Here is an 18670-nt window from a genome sequence, read left to right on the forward strand (position 1 = left end):
CACTCGACCCGCAGCAGGAGAGGAAACAACCAACTTGCCGGGGTCTCATCCTAGAGATGCGCGCGCAAAACCTCTGATTCCTCCTCCTCCTCCTCCTCCTCCCCCCCATCATCCCTCACCTCACCGGGAACATCCAAACAGCCTACGACGGGCAGGGAGGCAAGACGGGAGGCAGGAAGGAAGGAAGGAAGGAAGGAAGGCACGAAGGACATACAGAGGATTGACACAAGCCGGTCACGATGCGCGGATCTCCCCGCCACGGGACCCGCGTGGGACTGATGGTGCTGCTGAACGCGCTGCTGCTGCTGCTGGCGTCGCGGGCTGCGGAGAGACAGGAGTCCACGGACCATGTTGTGGTTCAGTTCCACGACGAGGCGCCGGAGGAGGACGCGCGCCAACTTGCAGCACAACACGGGTACCAGAGTGCACGCAAGGTAGGACCTCCTCTACCTCCTTCACCTCCTCTACCCCCTCTACCTCCTCTACCTCCTCCATTGCAAACATGGCAACCTTTGGGGGGACAAAGGCCTCCTGAGCTTTTTCTTTTCATAGCACTTCTGCTTCATGTGGTGACGTCACAGCCACTATCGGCCAGACTGGCTTCCTTTTTGCTCTATGGAAAAATATGTAATAATAATATATATAATAACTATCCATCTATCTATCTATCTATCTATCTATCTATCTATCTATCTATCTATCTATCTATCTATCTATCTATCTATCTATCTATCTATCTATCTATCTATCTATCTATCTATCTATCTATCTATCTATCTATCTATCTATCTATCTATCTATACAAATCTATATCACTGAGATGTTTTCTTGACAATAAAGTAATATGCAGTATAAGTATGAGTATTTTAGAAATAAAAGACATGCTAGCATCTATTGACATGAAATAATATGTTAATATTAATATTGTAATATTGTTAATAATAATATGTTTGATTGAGTATAATACTGTATGTATGATACTGTATCCAGCCACATAAAAACATAACAATGTGTGAACACAGCATATCACAGAAATCATCACAGAAATCAACTGGAATCTTGACAATAAAGCAAAATCAATTTGTATTTTTCTATATTGTAAATTCATTGATTTATAAGAAATATAAAGTATAATACTGTCTATTGAGACACATTCATTTTATAAGAGCCATGGAGAGAGCCATGGCTCATTAATAACTAAGTCCATGTGTTTTTATTCATATTGGTTTATGTTTAAATGTTTTTATTTGTATTTCTTTATGTTGAAATGTTTTTATTAGTATTGGTTTATGTTGAAATGTTTTTATTAGTATTGGTTTATGTTGAAATGTTTTTATTAGTATTGGTTTATGTTTAAATGTTTTTATTAGTATTTCTTTACATTGAAATGCCAATATCTATATTTAGAAAAGAAAGACAAGGATATATAATAATCCAAAATCAAATAATATATTTGGTAAAATGTGAATGAATTGAAGAGTCGTGACACACACACACACACACACACACACACACACACACACACACACACACACACTCATCCTTGCATGACAGCCCCCCCATGAAATGTCATAAAGGGATGAAACGCTAACAAGGCATTTATGCTAGAAGTGTCACATCATGATTGCCCTTCTTTGGCAGTGTGAGGGCCTGTCAAAATAGATTGTTGGGGTGGGGGGGCGCGGGGGGGGGGTGTTGTGTAGGCAGTGAGGCGTGTAAGACGCCAGCCTGCTCCGACTCGGCATCCTTTCCTCCCATGAGTGCTAAAGAAGGCGTCATTCTGTACTTGATGATATTTCTGATGCAGCGTCTGATTGCTGGTTCATTTTCTTGTACAGTAGAACACCCCCCCCCCCCCCCCCCCCCCACAACCCCCACCCCTCCCTCACGGGTTATGTAATGGGCGGCTATATTTGTCCTGATGGGATATGCGCCATTAAACAACGGCGGCGTTGTTTGAACTCGCTTCCATTGTTGCTTAATTAACAAGACGAGGGGCAGGAAGTGGATGCAAACACGCAGGGAAGTCACACGTTGCGTTGCCAGGCCTTCTGGTGGTTGTTGACAAACAACAGCAGCATGAAAGGGGGGCCTGACCCCCCCCCCCCCAGGCTGCTCAAGCGTAAGGGGGCGTTTAATCCCAGCACGGCGCCCCAGGGGGAAAAAGACGACGCATCTGATTTCCCTGCTGGTCCTGACGTACCAGGCTGGACCAGCACGCTGGACCAGCACGCTGGTCCAGCGCACCAGCACCCCTCCCCACCTGGGAACCGGTGCCCTTGTGGCGACCTTCCACCATCAAAGACACGCTGATCGGCGCACCTGCCTAACTCTCTCTGTTCTCCTCCTAGGTTGCCTTCGGAAAGGGGCTCTACCACTTCTACCCCCAGGACGCTTCCAGGAGGCGGAGCAAACGTGGCGCCGCCAGCAGACAGCGGCTCCAAAACGACGGCAGGGTAACCACGAAACTTCCATGACATAGCATGCTAGCGCTTTAGAAACACACTTGGTACAAACCACAGAAAAGGAAGACCTGAAGACCTGAAGAATCTGCTTGGTTCTTGGACGCCCCGTCCCGGTTTTCATAAGTTTGGTTTTTGGTTATGGTTCAGCCAAACCACTCGGACTCTGTGATGGGTCCTGGTCCTGTTAGAGGCGGGTGGCATGCTGCCTCGTGGGCACGAGGCCTGTCCGAACTTGACGGTCCACATGAGATCGCTCCCTAGTGTAAAATCTGGATCGGATCCAGATTAAACTTGATGGGAAATGCCAGTCTCTGATTCTGAATTGAACAGTAAACCTTGTTGAAATCAGTTGAACCGGTTCAATTGCTCCCTGGATCGGATCCAGATTAAACCTGATGCAAAATGGCAGCTTCTGGTCCGGCATATAAAACGGTACGTCTTGTTGAAATCAGGCATAGTTCCAGTTTTCATCCAGATTGCTCCCAAATGTAAAACCTGGGTCAGATTCAGAGTCAAGTTGATTTGTAGCGGCTGCCCTGGAAGCACATTGGCTCCTCCCTTGGCCCCATGGAGGATGATTTACATGGCTCCTCCCCCTCCATACTGGCAGTACTCCGATACTAGTAGTAACGCCATGGTATTCCTGATAGTACTCTCATACTAGTAGTCATGGATGATGGACGATCATCCAGGCCTGGAGGAGAAGATCTGTTGTCGTGGACGGACGAGGAAGGTTTTGCGTGGTCCCTCTTGCTACGTGTTTTCCTGGTCTTAGATTTGATCCAAGTGGTCGTCTGGGAATCATCCGCTGTCGTTTTAAAGACGACGTGTGGAAATGTTTTATTTTGATGGTATTCTCTTCTCGCCACCAATTTCCAGCTGTTTGCGTGGAGCTTTATGAGGAGATAAGTGCTAGTTAGCAAACAGCGGGTGCAGAAGCGACGCCGCGTTGGCTTCATAAATGCCAATCATGTGATTTGCGTCGGGAAACAGCCGTGTTGGCGAAGACGGCGGATCGCAGGGCCGTACGCGCCGCATGATTGCAGGCTTTCTCTTCCTGACGTTTAAATAAGACTTCCTGCCTGCTGAGCTCGGAGAGTTAAAGCGGGGGCCGATCCTCAGACGATCCCACTCAAGTGTGGACGCGGCGTCATGTGACCTGCCTGGGAGGACAGTCCCTTCACGCCCACGCCAAGTACGGCTGACCTTACCAGAGAGACAGGAGGAATGCACGGTGCTCCTTTCACCTCCATGTGTTCCAGCTGCTCAGAGCTGGACCCCCATGCCCCCAGGCCCACACGCCCCCATGTCCCCAGGCCCCCGCTGCATTTTCATTGATGAGATCAGCCAGTTTAACACGTAACAAGTCAACACTAAAACATACAAAATGAACACGCAGTTCAGGACCGGACCAAAATATGTGACAACATATTGCAATCCACTCACTCCGTTCATGCCGTTGTTCTATGAAGCAAAGGTGCCAATCCTGTCGCTGCATTAGCTCATCATGTCATACCTTGGACAAGCATGGAACACATCTCCACTTGCATAGATAGATAGACGTCATCTGGTGGACGTTTCCTCCAGCCACGCTCTGCTGGCATCATCTTTAGAAACGTCTCGTACGTCACGCTCTTCACAGGAAGTACAACAACTGACAATTGGAAAAAGCAAAGCTGCAGGGATGGTCTTTCCTTTAGCATTTCCTTTAGCCTTTCCTTTAGCATTTCCTTTAGCATTTCCTTTAGCCTTTCCTTTGGCCTTTCCTTTGGCATTTCCTTTAGCATTTCCTTTAGCCTTTCCTTTAGCCTTTCCTTTAGCATTTCCTTTAGCATTTCCTTTAGCCTCTCCTTTAGCCTTTCCTTTAGCCTCTCCTTTAGCATTTCCTTTAGCATTTCCTTTAGCCTCTCCTTTAGCCTTTCCTTTAGCATTTCCTTTAGCATTTCCTTTAGCATTTCCTTTAGCCTCTCCTTTAGCCTTTCCTTTAGCCTTTCCTTTAGCCTTTCCTTTAGCCTCTCCTTTAGCATTTCCTTTAGCATTTCCTTTAGCATTTCCTTTAGCCTTTCCTTTAGCATTTCCTTTAGCATTTCCTTTAGCCTCTCCTTTAGCATTTCCTTTAGCATTTCCTTTAGCATTTCCTTTAGCCTTTCCTTTAGCATTTCCTTTAGCATTTCCTTTAGCATTTCCTTTAGCCTCTCCTTTAGCCCTTCCTTTAGCCCTTCCTTTAGCCTCTCCTTTAGCCTCTCCTTTAGCATTTCCTTTAGCCTTTCCTTTAGCATTTCCTTTAGCATTTCCTTTAGCCTTTCCTTTAGCATTTCCTTTAGCCTTTCCTTTAGCATTTCCTTTAGCCTTTCCTTTAGCCTTTCCTTTAGCATTTCCTTTAGCATTTCCTTTAGCCTCTCCTTTAGCATTTCCTTTAGCCTTTCCTTTAGCCTTTCCTTTAGCATTTCCTTTAGCATTTCCTTTAGCCTTTCCTTTAGCCTTTCCTTTAGCCTCTCCTTTAGCCTTTCCTTTAGCCTTTCCTTTAGCATTTCCTTTAGTCTTTCCTTTAGCCTTTCCTTTAGCATTTCCTTTAGCATTTCCTTTAGCCTTTCCTTTAGCCTCTCCTTTAGCATTTCCTTTAGCCTCTCCTTTAGCATTTCCTTTAGCCTTTCCTTTAGCCTTTCCTTTAGCCTTTCCTTTAGCCTCTCCTTTAGCCTCTCCTTTAGCCTTTCCTTTAGCCTTTCCTTTAGCCTTTCCTTTAGCCTTTCCTTTAGCCTTTCCTTTAGCCTTTCCTTTAGCCTTTCCTTTAGCCTTTCCTTTAGCCTTTCCTTTAGCCTTTCCTTTGGCCCTTTGTCTTCTCTGATGGAAGCCAGCAGGGAAGGCAAACCTCCGTGGAGGACAGAGATTGATTTTCCTTGGAGTCTTTGTAGGCCTCTGTTAGTGGGGCACCGTGACCCACTTCTTTCCTTCATCTGCTTATATACGCTTTATATACGTACACACACACACACACACACACACACATATATATATATATATATATATATATATATATATATATATATATATATATATATCATATCATATCGTCGTATAGGTCGATGAAATGCTGACCCTCCGAGCCACGTTAGCATGATGGGATGGTCGTGGTGTAGTAGTAGTAAATATTTTGGATGGGGTGCCCTATTGTGTCCTGAAGGACTCTCATTTGCAGGATCCCGCTGATTGCATTGATTGACGGCCCGGCGTCGTGCGTTTCCTGATTGCTCGGCGTCCGCCGTAACAGGATGGATAGCTCTTGGAGGTTTTAGAAGGCCATCCTGAGTGCCGCTGCTACTGTCTTATCTGGCAGCAACAGTAAACAGGGTGGGGGGGGGGGGGGGGCTCTGTCACTCCTACGTGGGCAGGAGGGAATGTTGGCTTTTGGCTGACAAGCTATTGAATGTCTTACCAATGACCTTGAATGTTAGTAGGATTTAAATCACTGATGGTCTAGCGTAGCAAATTTAACTCCAATTTGAAAAGTGGCCGGGGGCCATGAACACAAGCTGCCGGTCAGAAATGGTCCCTGCGCCGCACTTTGGACACCCCTGGCTGGTTGGAATGCAGTTGGGTTGTTCATATTGGACATCAAAGTGACTGCGTGTACTAGGAAATACTACTACATTTGGGCCCCAGTGTACCCCTTCTGCTCTTGGGGTCCCAACACTAAGACCCAGCTTGTGCAAGGGTCCCGCCTAATTATTCCTTATTGATATTAGGATTATTGATCTGAGGGCCCAGCAGGAAGACCCACCATGAAGATCCAATTGTTGCTTGCGGTTGTTATTATTATTATTATTATTATTATTATTATTATTATTTCCCATCTCTACCCAACATGTTTCCCAGGTGAAGAAGGTTGTGGAGCAAGAGGGCTTCAGCCGCCAGAAGCGAGGCTACCGAAATTTAAACGAGATGGAAGTCAACATGAGCGACCCGCTGTTCGCCAAGCAGTGGTACCTGGTGAGTCAGCGTCTGACCTTTTTTTCCACGTTCCATCATCATCATCATCATCATCAGGAGACATATTCCCCCATACTTCCACAATCAGCGCGTTTAGCCACGCTTGAATTAGCTCTGCCGATACGCCGTCTGCCGGCCGCCTCGGCCACGCCCCCCTCATTTAGCCTGACTGGCAGGCGTGACATTTATGCACCCCGCCGCCTCCGAGGAAGACGAGTCCAGCTTGGCCTGACGCACGCTTATCACTTATCACTTATCACCGACAAGAAGTTGCCTGAAGACCCGGGTCCTCCATGGTGGATGCTGACGCGTGTTCTGCTCCATCAGATCAACACGGGCCAAGCAGACGGGACGCCCGGCCTGGACCTCAACGTGGCCGAGGCCTGGCAGCTGGGCTACACGGGGCGAGGAGTCACCATCGCCATCATGGATGACGGTCAGTGTTGACTTTGTGTTATCTTGCCACATCGATTTCATTACACACGTAAGTGCCGAGCCACAAAAGTTTAGGGACACTTTGTCATGCTAGTCAACGAGATGGTGTCTGAAAACTTTTGACTGATGTGAGAATGTGGCTGTCTATATGTGCCCTGGGATTGGCTGGCCACCAGTCCAGGGTGGACCCCGCCTCTCCCCAAGACAGCTGGGATAGGCTCCAGCGTATCCCCATCCTAGTGAGGATATGTAGTATAGAAGATGGGTGGATGGATGATGGATGGATGGACGGGTGGATGGATGGATGGATGGATGGATGGATGGATGATGGATGGATGGATGGATGATGGATGGATGGATGGATGATGGATGGATGGATGGATGATGTGTTGTCCTCGTCAGTGTTGGTTCAGTATTTGGCACTTGTACCAAAGCAATTGGGCTAAACAGGGGCACACTATTTGTCCAGCAGCTGGTCACGTAGCTAGCTACTGACCTACCTAAGGCCTGCAAAGGAAAGCAATGAATAAGCAAGCTTAGCAAAGCTTTATTAAGGGTGGCCATATTGTTGTATGGATGCCTCTATGACTGTGTCAATATGGAGACATTTTTATTATCTGTTCTTTCTGTTTGCCCTGGACCTCAATCGCTAGTCAAAGTCTTGTTAGCAAATTAGCAAATAGAATTCATGTTTGACAAGCGGCGTCTTATCGTATTAAAGCCTCACGCCACATGATTAATTGCGGCTAATATTCCTGTCCAAATTGTATTTCAGGCATCGACTACCTGCATCCCGACCTGGCATCAAATTACGTGAGTACCTTTGCAAACATCGCCCACGCTCACTTCTCGGAAGTAGCTGGGACTGAGCAAAGCAAAGGCTCAGCGCTCATGCACGCCCCCCCCCCATCCCTGTCACGCACGCCGGAGGATGGCGAGGGCAGTTGGCCGGGCCGTTTAACGTCAACGCGGCGGCGTGACAGGCCACTCTGTCACCGAGCGCTTGAGCTCCCTACTAAACCAACCTTCACTTGAAGAGGAAGGATGTTGGACCGAAAGGTCCCGTGGTTGTTGCCGTGTCCTGGCGTCCATCAGCCAGCCTTACCCTGCTTACCAGCAGGAGCAGAGCCAGGAGGGGTGGGGGCGGGGGGGCAGGCCGGTTGAAAAGCCCAGTAATTGTGGCAGATGCGCCCCCGTGACGCTTTCCAGCAGCACCAGCAATTTCACATTTCATCAAGCAGACAAGAAGCGACACCGGAGCAAAATGTGTTTGGAGAGCTCGTGTTCTCGCCGCCGCCAACGAGAAAAACATTTCCCATTTTTTCCATTAAACAGGGGCGTTGTAAATCAGCGGCCGGCACATGACAGCTCGCCCAGGGAAAACAAAGCCAAAGGCAGGAGGAAGTAAAGGTTGCCTGAGCAGAGATAATAGCGGCCTGCACTTAGATAATGATGAAGCAGCCAACATGGCCGCTAATTGAGCTCTGTGGGCTTGATGGACGCTTCCTAGCGCTGGCGGACACGTGACGCTCCTGTTGTTTGGACTGAAATGAGAGTTCACAGCGGGCAGCGCCGGCCTGGGCGCGGCGGGGGGGGGGGCGTCCGAGAGGACAACAAATCGAGACCGAAGATGGTGGTTTTTCCTTCCAGCTGTTGAACCATTCCGAGAGCGGATCAAAACGCCACATCAAATGTTGGCGTTATCGGGAGCGGCTTTTCCATTTCAAAGGGAAAATGGGAATTTTGCACTGTAGGATCTTATGGAGGTTCTAGCGGAGCTTCAACATGCAAAAAGAAGAAACGGGAGTGAGACGAAAAGTCATTTCTTGCAAACGAGAAAATAGGCTGTTCATCCAAAATCTGGGACTCAATGCTGTTTAGTGACAACTTGGTCCGGCTTGGTCCAGTTTGGTCCAGCTTGGTCAAGCTTGGTCCAATTTGGTCGGGCTTGGTCCAGCTTGGTCTGGCTTGGTCCAACTTGGTCCGGCTTGGTCTGGCTTGGTCAAGCTTGGTCCAATTTGGTCGGGCTTGGTCCAGCTTGGTCTGGCTTGGTCCAACTTGGTCCGGCTTGGTCTGGCTTGGTCTGGCTTGGTCCGGCTTGGTCCGGCTTGGTCAAGCTTGGTCCAATTTGGTCCGGCTTGGTCCGGCTTGGTCCGGCTTGGTCAAGCTTGGTCCAATTTGGTCGGGCTTGGTCCAGCTTGGTCTGGCTTGGTCCAACTTGGTCCGGCTTGGTCCAACTTGGTCCGGCTTGGTCCAACTTGGTCCGGCTTGGTCCGGCTTGGTCTGGCTTGGTCTGGCTTGGTCTGGCTTGGTCCGGCTTGGTCAAGCTTGGTCCAATTTGGTCGGGCTTGGTCCAGCTTGGTCTGGCTTGGTCCAACTTGGTCCGGCTTGGTCCGGCTTGGTCCAACTTGGTCCGGCTTGGTCCAACTTGGTCCGGCTTGGTCCGGCTTGGTCCGGCTCAGTCCAACTTGGTCCCACTTGGTCCCAATGCCCTTGATGGATAAGATCGATACTGGTGATATTATCCTCATAATATGTTGTCGAGGATGCAGTAGAGGATGCAGTAGAGGATGCAGTAGAGGATGCAGTAGAGGATGCAGTAGAGGATGCAGTAGAGGATGCAGTATGACGCATAGCATAAATCAGTTGCTCTGTCCTACGTGGTCTGTGGGGGGGCCGCCTCTGCATAACTAGGCTGTGAGTTCCCCTCAGCCCTGACTTGGAGGTCTCCCCCTTGTTCTGTTAGACGGAGTAGTCAGGTTGGGAGGTACGCCGGCTTCATACGTGAAGTATGAAGGTCACTTGGGGTTAAACATTTGTCATCTTTGTGGTCAGCAGGAGTCTGAGGGAAGGAGGGAAGGAGAGAAGGAGGGAAGGAGGGAAGGAGGGAAGGAGGGAAGGCGTCATATTTGCATAGTGCATATGAAGCGTTAATTATCCGTGTTTGTGCTTGAAGTGCATTTGTGTGTAAACACGTCCATGTTGTCCTTTCAGAACGCAGATGCCAGCTACGACTTCAGCAGCAACGACCCGTACCCATTTCCACGCTACACAGATGACTGGTTCAACAGGTAGCTCACTCCGCCGCCCTCCACCGCCCTCCGCCGCCCTCCACCGCCCTCCAGCCATACTCATGCTGTGTTGCCCTCCTTATGGAATGGCTGATCTCCTATTGATGTGCCCCCCCCCCCCCCCCCCCCTTAGGACATCATGTTGCCGTATGAAGCGAGCCGTCGTCTATTGTACCCGTCTTGTGTGTTTTCCTCGTCAGTGTTGTGCTAAGGCCGATAAAGGAGGCGGCGGCCGCGGCGACCTCGTTACTGATAGCTTGTTATCTGGCCGCCTGCGACACGTGATGGCCGCAGCAGCAGGAATGAGGAGGAACGTGCTGGAGATGTTTATGAATGTTTAGCGACGTGTGGGCCTGAGATTACCGGGTGTGTCGGTGCCGCGCGGCGAGAGCGACTGACTCGCCGGCTCATCAGGCGCTTGTTATAAATAGCTTCCTGTCAGCGGCAGAGCACACAGGGGGGTGGGTGGGGGTGGGGGACGGGGGGGTTGACTCTGCAAGGTCCCTGCGGGAAGCTGAGAGTCAGGGGCGGAGCATCGCAGCCATTTGGGCCACCACAGGAATAACATTTACATTTTCTCCACTTTGAATATTTCATTGCACATCTGCAACGTGATCTACTCCTGCCACCTCCTTTATCTACTCCTTTACCCCCTTTGCCCCCCCATTCCTACCGAAAAGGGGAATTTGGGACACTGATGGGATGAGCATGCAGCATGGATCACTTATCTGGCCCGGACGGATGCTGTTCTGGTGACCCACTGATCAGTGATGGATCAAAAGCAAAAAGGCTAATAACCGCCGGGATCTCCAATTAGCACTGCCTCATAAAACACAACATGAACAGCCGTGGCTGTAGACAACCTCCAGGTGTATCTTTTACCTCCATGCATGTGAAGCATCATGGATAACAGCAGCCATCTAGTTATCTTCCACTTCCTGCTGCGCTCTCCAAGTGCACCTTGTGCTCCTTCCTTGTCTCCAGTCACGGAACCAGATGTGCCGGGGAGGTGTCGGCGGCCGCCAACAACAACATTTGCGGTGTGGGCGTGGCCTACAACTCCAAAGTGGCAGGTATGCGTCACATGGAACGTGAGATCATGGTAGCAGTTCCGCTAATGTATGATGGGGGGCAGGGAATCTAACGTCCCGTGTACTGTAAAGGGAGCATCCGGCATTCCTAACATAAAAGCTTTCCTGGAACACCGCAGGCATTCGGATGTTGGACCAGCCATTCATGACGGACATCATTGAGGCGTCATCCATCAGCCACATGCCCCAGGTCATTGACATCTACAGCGCCAGCTGGGGGCCCACCGACGACGGCAAGACCGTGGACGGCCCCCGAGAGTTGACCCTTCAGGCTATGGCTGATGGGGTCAACAAGGTAAGGCCGCGCCCCTTTTGCTACATACGTAGCATGGCTCCAGGGGGCCCTTGGTCTGGAGTTGGGGTCTCCTGTAGGGCAGCGACACAGAAACCTTTGGATTTGGCAGAATCTGACCCTATTCCAGATCCAGGGTCCAGATTCCGGCCAAAACGCTCTTTTAATTTGGTCCTCATGGAGTCTCATGCACTCATCACTTGGACTTTCCTCATGTGGTCTCATGCATTCATCTTGTCATGCCCACTCCACTTTGGGCGTGTGACCAAACTATGAAGCGTATAAGGAAGTCCGCCCCTCTGTGACATCACAAAGGGCCAGTTTTACCATGCAGAGCGTTTTGAGACATCCCAAACAGGGCTCACTTCCAAAACATGGAAAACCTCATGATCCGAAACCTTGGCATGGTTTAGCAGCAGAATCCAACATTTAACTCCAGTTAGAGGTCAGAAGGTGGAAAAGCATCATAGGTCCTCGTCAATGTACAGTATATCATTCCACATTCAACATACTGTATATACTGTATATCCAGTCTATACTATATATACTGTATACTATATAATATATAGTATATACAGACTAGATGGGGAGATGAGACCAAATCAGCAAGTTTGGCAAGACGAGGACATGAGACCACACGAGGTCAGCCATGATGCGAGTGTGCGGCAGAAGAGAGATAGTGGTTGCCTGTCGAGCGACCTGCGTCCGCCTGCACGGTCAGGATGATTAATCAATGATTAATCGTAATAGGCAGCGGCGTTGTTAGCATGGTAACGGTCCGTGTGAACCAGGTGGACCTTTGCTTGGTAACGTTGGAGACATTTGCCTCCCGCTTGTGGAAAACAGCATCCTTGCTAAAACGCCAAGACCACAAAGGTCACATCAATGTCATGACGCACGGGAACAGAATGTCTTCTCTTCTCATGTGGTCTCATGTCCTCATCTTGCTGTCGCTGCTGTCTTTGTTTGATGTTTTATCATCAATCTTAAGATGGCTGATGGAAGACCTTCCATGAACGCATGGTATGCCTCATGGAGATTTTTATCATGGCATAAAATCCACATCTTCTCTCATGCTGTACTTACTACAGTGGCCTTAAGTCACCGCCTAAAGACAAAAGGCCCAATTCCCATTCCACCCATCATGTCCCTCCAAGATGTCCCCCATTCATCTCGCACGTGTCCTTCCAGGGCCGAGGAGGGAAGGGCAGCATCTACGTGTGGGCATCAGGAGATGGTGGGAGCTACGATGACTGCAACTGCGACGGTTACGCCTCCAGTATGTGGACCATTTCCATCAACTCGGCCATCAACGATGGACGCACGGCGTTGTACGATGAGAGCTGCTCCTCCACCCTGGCGTCCACCTTCAGCAACGGACGCAAGAGGAACCCGGAGGCTGGCGTGGTGAGCATCCGTACTTGGAAATGGAGGGGGCCGACTCAGGATGACATGATGGGTGCATGAGAAACGTGGAGTTGATGGGTGCATGAGACGACATGAGGACAGTGGAGTTGGTCAGTGGTGGGGTTAGTCTCATGCACTCATCAACTCCACGTTTCTCATGGAGTCTCATGCACTCATCAACTCCACGTTTCTCATGGAGTCTCATGCACTCATCAACTCCACGTTTCTCATGGAGTCTCATGCACTCACCATGTCTTCTTCCAATGTCGGCTAGTCAATTTTCCTCAAGATGTCTCATGCACTCAACCAGTCCACCTTCCTCATATTGTTGTCTCGGTGACTTTCCTCATGCACTGATCTAGTCAACCGTCCTCATGCAGTCTCATGCACTAATCTCGTCAACTGTCCTTGTGTAGTCTCATGCGCTGATCGAGTCGGCCTTCCCTGTGTAGTCTCATGCACTCACCATGTCTTCTTCCAATGTCTTCTAGACAATTTTCCTCATTTAGTCTCATGCACTCAACGAGTCAAACTTCCTCATGTTGTTGTCTCGGCGACATTCCTCATGCAGTCTTATGCACTGATTGAGTCTGTCTTCCTCATGCAGTCTCATGCACTGATCTAGTCAACCGTCCTCATGCAGTCTCATGCACTGATCTAGTTAACTGTCCTCATGCAGTCTCATGCACTAATCTAGTTAACTGTCCTCATGCAGTCTCATGCACTAATCTAGTTAACTGTCCTCATGCAGTCTCATGCACTAATCTAGTTAACTGTCCTCATGCAGTCTCATGCACTAATCTAGTTAACTGTCCTCATGCAGTCTCATGCACTAATCTAGTTAACTGTCCTCATGCAGTCTCATGCACTAATCTAGTTAACTGTCCTCGTGTAGTCTCATGCACTAATCTAGTTAACTGTCCTCGTGTAGTCTCATGCACTAATCTAGTTAACTGTCCTCGTGTAGTCTCATGCACTAATCTAGTTAACCGTCCTCATCCAGTCTCATGCACTAATCTAGTTAACTGTCCTTGTGTAGTCTCATGCACTAATCTAGTTAACTGTCCTCATGCAGTCTCATGCACTAATCTAGTTAACTGTCCTTGTGTAGTCTCATGCACTAATCTAGTTAACTGTCCTCGTGTAGTCTCATGCACTAATCTAGTTAACAGTCCTCGTGTAGTCTCATGCACTAATCTAGTTAACTGTCCTCATGCAGTCTCATGCACTAATCTAGTTAACAGTCCTCGTGTAGTCTCATGCACTAATCTAGTTAACAGTCCTCGTGTAGTCTCATGCACTAATCTAGTTAACTGTCCTCATGCAGTCTCATGCACTAATCTAGTTAACAGTCCTCATGCAGTCTCATGCACTAATCTAGTTAACCGTCCTCGTGTAGTCTCATGCACTAATCTAGTTAACCGTCCTCGTGTAGTCTCATGCACTAATCTAGTTAACTGTCCTCATGCAGTCTCATGCACTAATCTAGTTAACAGTCCTCGTGTAGTCTCATGCACTAATCTAGTTAACAGTCCTCGTGTAGTCTCATGCACTAATCTAGTTAACTGTCCTCATGCAGTCTCATGCACTAATCTAGTTAACAGTCCTCATGCAGTCTCATGCACTAATCTAGTTAACCGTCCTCGTGTAGTCTCATGCACTAATCTAGTTAACCGTCCTCGTGTAGTCTCATGCACTAATCTAGTTAACTGTCCTCATGCAGTCTCATGCACTAATCTAGTCAACTGTCCTCGTGCAGTCTCATGCACTAATCTAGTTAACTGTCCTCATCCAGTCTCATGCACTAATCTAGTTAACTGTCCTCATCCAGTCTCATGCACTAATCTAGTTAACTGTCCTCGTGTAGTCTCATGCACTAATCTAGTTAACTGTCCTCATCCAGTCTCATGCACTAATCTAGTTAACTGTCCTCGTGTACTCTCATGCACTAATCTAGTCAACTGTCCTCGTGTAGTCTCATGCACCGATGGAGTCGGCCTTCCCCGCGTATTCTCATGCGCCCACCTGGCCATGTGCCGTGCTGCTGTCTGGTGTTCTGAGCAGCGAGGCGTACCGAGCGAGACGCTATTGGTCCTGTTGGCGTTTGCGATTATGCAAATGGCCGCCGGCTGTTGACGGAGTCAGGGAGCTCCCCGGGGTTTCTGCTCTAATTGCAGGCCGGCTGCTCTGGCTTCTAATTAAGCAGCAATGCGACACAAAGGTTCGCTGAGTAAATATTAACATGAGGTCTTCTATGATTGGCGTATGATCCATAACGCTACAACTTGGATGCCTTCTTCTGTCTTCCATTCGAGCAAGTAAGAAACCATGCTGGTGTTTCTGACCCTGCTTTAGGCCACCACAGACCTGTACGGGAACTGCACGCTGCGTCACTCGGGAACATCGGCGGCGGCTCCCGAGGCTGCCGGCGTCTTCGCTCTGGCCCTGGAGGCTAAGTATGTGGTCCTTGTCTCCTTGTGGTCCGACGTCCTCGTGTCCTCTTCTTCCGCTTCTTCCGCTTCCCCGCCATAATGTGCCATCCTCAGTGTCCTCATGTAGTCTCATGCTCTCATTGAGTTGACTTGCTTGGTGTCGTCTCACTTTCTCAGCTAGTCCAGTGTCCTCATGTCCTCATGCAGTCTCATGCACTAATCTAGTCGACAGTCCTCATGTAACTGTAGTCTCATGTTCTCATTTAGTTAAATGGCCTCCATGAATCCTCATGCAGTCTCATGCTCTCATCACGTCGACAGTCCTCATGTAGCTGTAGTCTCATGTTCTCATTTAGTTAAATGGCCTTGTGAAGTCTCATGCTCTCATCTAGTCGACTTTTCTCATGTGGTCTCATGTCCTCATACAGTCTCATGTCTTCATGCAGTCTCATGCTCTCAGTCCTCATGTAGCTGTAGTCTCATGTTCTTATTTAGTTAAATGGCCTTGTGAAGTCTCATGCTCTCATCTAGTCGACTTTTCTCATGTGGTCTCATGTCCTCATACAGTCTCATGTCTTCATGCAGTCTCATGCTCTCAGTCCTCATGTAGCTGTAGTCTCATGTTCTCATTTAGTTAAATGGCCTTGTGAAGTCTCATGCTCTCATCTAGTCGACTTTTCTCATGTAGTCTCATGTCCTCATGCAGTCTCATGCTCTCATCTAGCCGACAGTCCTCATGTAGCTGTAGTCTCATGTTCTCATTTAGTTAAATGGCCTTGTGAAGTCTCATGCTCTCATCTAGTCGACTTTTCTCATGCAGTCTCATGCTCTCATCTAGCCGACAATCCTCATGTAGCTGTAGTCTCATGTTCTCATTTAGTTCAATGGCCTCCATGAATCCTCATACAGTCTCATGTCTTCATATGACCGGCTGTCACGTGTCGTCTGTCCGCCACTCGCCAGCTGCCCTCATGTAGTCTCATGCGCTCATCTCATGTACTTCATTCACATGGACAAATGAGAGCGGCAGGCATGAGCTTCTCATCCTTGTGGTGTTCCTCCGTGACCAGTGTGGGATGTTACTGGTGGGTGGTTCTCCGGCGCCCCCCCCCCCCAGGCTCCATTTGTGTGGCGAAGCGCTGACAAGAATCTGCGGCCATTAAGGGCAGGCAGGCGCTAGCGTAGCTGAGCAAAGAAGCCATGTTTGCTTTGCACACATGATGATGATGCTGCTGTCGCGAGTGAGTGGAGGCTCGCTGGCCCGCCTGATGGTGAATCCTCAAAGGCGTGGCTCAGCGCTTCCACCGCCCAAGCACTTGAATCATGTGATAGCAGGAGATGATGAGACCAAGCCTTCAGGGGCGGGGGCGCCGACATCACGGTATCACGATATCACGATATCAAGGCGGTCCGTAACCGAACAGTTCTACTGCTACCTTTGGTGTCCCCCAGCCCGGAGCTGACATGGAGGGACATGCAGCACCTCTCAGTGCTGACCTCCAAGAGGAACCAGCTCCACGACGAGGTCCACCAGTGGAGGAGGAACGGCGTGGGCCTGGAGTTCAACCACCTGTTCGGCTACGGCGTGTTGGATGCGGGCGGCATGGTGAAAATGGCCAAAGAGTGGAAGACGGTGCCCGAACGCTTCCACTGCGTGGCCGGATCCATCCAGGAGAACCAGTGAGTCCCGTTTGTCATCATTATTCCTATTGGTAGGACTTTGGCCGACATTCCACTTCCTACTTCTACTTATTTGTCTGCGATGAGAATCTCAGCACCAATAAGTGAGATGGAAGGTCTGCCCCTCTTATCTTCTTGCCGGTGGAGCTGACGTTTTATCGTACCATCTCGTGTGCTGCCGGCCCCCCCTCTGTCCTCCCGGCCATTTAGCGTTAACCTTTACCCCCCCCCGTCTCCAGGGCGCCGGCCTCTTTGCTCACTGATCACATTCTGGGAATCTTTAGCCTCGTGTTGGGAGGGGTTTCCTCCGGGCAGCGTTCGCCTCTCATCTGCTTCATTGGAGGCCCGACATCGGCTTAGCATGCACGGCCAGCTGGACGCCATATTATATCTTATACATATTATACATTGCCAAAACATGAATTATTACGCTACGTACATGATATGACGTGTAGAGCTGCAGAATGTTTATAGCCACTTGTTGCTAGGCAGAGTTCATAGGGCTCAAGCCTAGCTGCCCCATCGGCCAAAGAAAAATGTCCGCCCACCCAAATGACAAATAATGTTTTAAAAAAGCAAACTAGCAACAGGACACTCATTTGTTGTACTCCAAAGAATGTTTATGACTGATATTCGGGGAAAAACTAAATACACTAAATATTATAGAATAAATATGAAATAGGAGAAAACTGTATAATTAAAAATAATAAATAAATATATGTATATAGGTCAAAAATATCAAGGTAATAAAATAAGTGACTAATAAAATCAAAGCAGCGCTAGCAATATTCCGTATGCATGAGCCGGGCATGATAATGATCATGAGCCACGTGACGTCGCCGTGTTGTATTTTTCATCATCTCGCCGTTTCCACAGCAGCGGCCCCACGGGGGCCCCCGCTGCTTGCTATTGTGCCACAAAAGTAACGCCAAGCAGGCCGCCTCTGATGATAGCGTCTCCACAGAGAAAAGCAATAAACATCAACAACGGCCAGCCGCCGTAAACGCCACGCAGCGGGAAGCGGCTGCCGGCCGACCTGACTCTGCTGGAGGAGGAGCTCCTCTCGTCAGGGAGGCGGGCGTGCTGGCCCCCGTCATGTGACCTTGTGGCCGTTTGCCCTCCTTTGCAGGCTGGTTATTGTGTAATAGTCCGTGGTGTTGGTTGCGTTCACGTTCGGTACGGCTGTACCTAATGAAGAGTCCCTGGAGCAGGCTGCTGCGGCACCTCCTGGGCTCTGTTAATAAGCCCACCTCCATCCGACCTCCACCCGACCTCCATCTCCACGGGTTCTGACACCAGGCGAGCTCCAACAACTCCACAAATAGCTCAATTATCATAAACGCTAATCAACGATTATGTACATCAGTAATTTATCTTTTCATACCGGAGGATTTCCCCAAGAAGTGAAAACAGCCAAAGTGGTTCCAATTTTTAAAATGGTGACAAACACCAAATTCCAAACTATGGGCCGGTCTCCTTCCTACCACAATTGTCCAAAATGATTGAGAAGCTAACCAACAACAGGCTGGATAAATGTATTAATGCGAGGGAATTACTATCATCAAGTCAGTACGGATGCAGAGCTAACATTTGTACCTCCATGCCACAGATCAAAACGACTAACGCTGTAGATGACAGGAAGTTGCAGCCTTCCTGGATCTGCCAAAAGCCTTTGATGCAACCAATCACGACATCCTAATAACCACATTAGAAAAGTACGGTAAAGGGGATTACTTCTGAACTGGGTCAAAAGCTACTTAGCTGACAGGAAGCAATACGTAAAGCTAGGAGAATACACATGTTACGTTGG

At 49.0% G+C, this 18670-nt stretch overlaps 1 protein-coding gene across 2 annotated transcripts in view; it reads left to right on the top strand.

Annotated features, from left to right (window-relative positions):
- Positions 1 to 18670, top strand: part of LOC131108068 (neuroendocrine convertase 2-like) — a 26309-nt gene continuing 7639 nt past the window's right edge. For both annotated transcript variants that reach the window (XM_058058821.1, XM_058058820.1), the window contains exons 1-11: positions 1 to 434; positions 2352 to 2456; positions 6339 to 6452; positions 6780 to 6888; positions 7663 to 7700; positions 9882 to 9958; positions 10943 to 11031; positions 11169 to 11344; positions 12533 to 12748; positions 15104 to 15204; positions 16633 to 16860. In XM_058058821.1, the coding sequence (XP_057914804.1) occupies positions 240 to 434; positions 2352 to 2456; positions 6339 to 6452; positions 6780 to 6888; positions 7663 to 7700; positions 9882 to 9958; positions 10943 to 11031; positions 11169 to 11344; positions 12533 to 12748; positions 15104 to 15204; positions 16633 to 16860 (1448 nt within the window). In that variant the 5' untranslated portion in view covers positions 1 to 239. The remainder of the gene's footprint in view (positions 435 to 2351; positions 2457 to 6338; positions 6453 to 6779; positions 6889 to 7662; positions 7701 to 9881; positions 9959 to 10942; positions 11032 to 11168; positions 11345 to 12532; positions 12749 to 15103; positions 15205 to 16632; positions 16861 to 18670) is intronic.

The sequence above is a fragment of the Doryrhamphus excisus genome, chromosome 20 (assembly GCF_030265055.1).
Source record: "Doryrhamphus excisus isolate RoL2022-K1 chromosome 20, RoL_Dexc_1.0, whole genome shotgun sequence".
Taxonomy (NCBI): Eukaryota; Metazoa; Chordata; class Actinopteri; order Syngnathiformes; family Syngnathidae; genus Doryrhamphus; species Doryrhamphus excisus.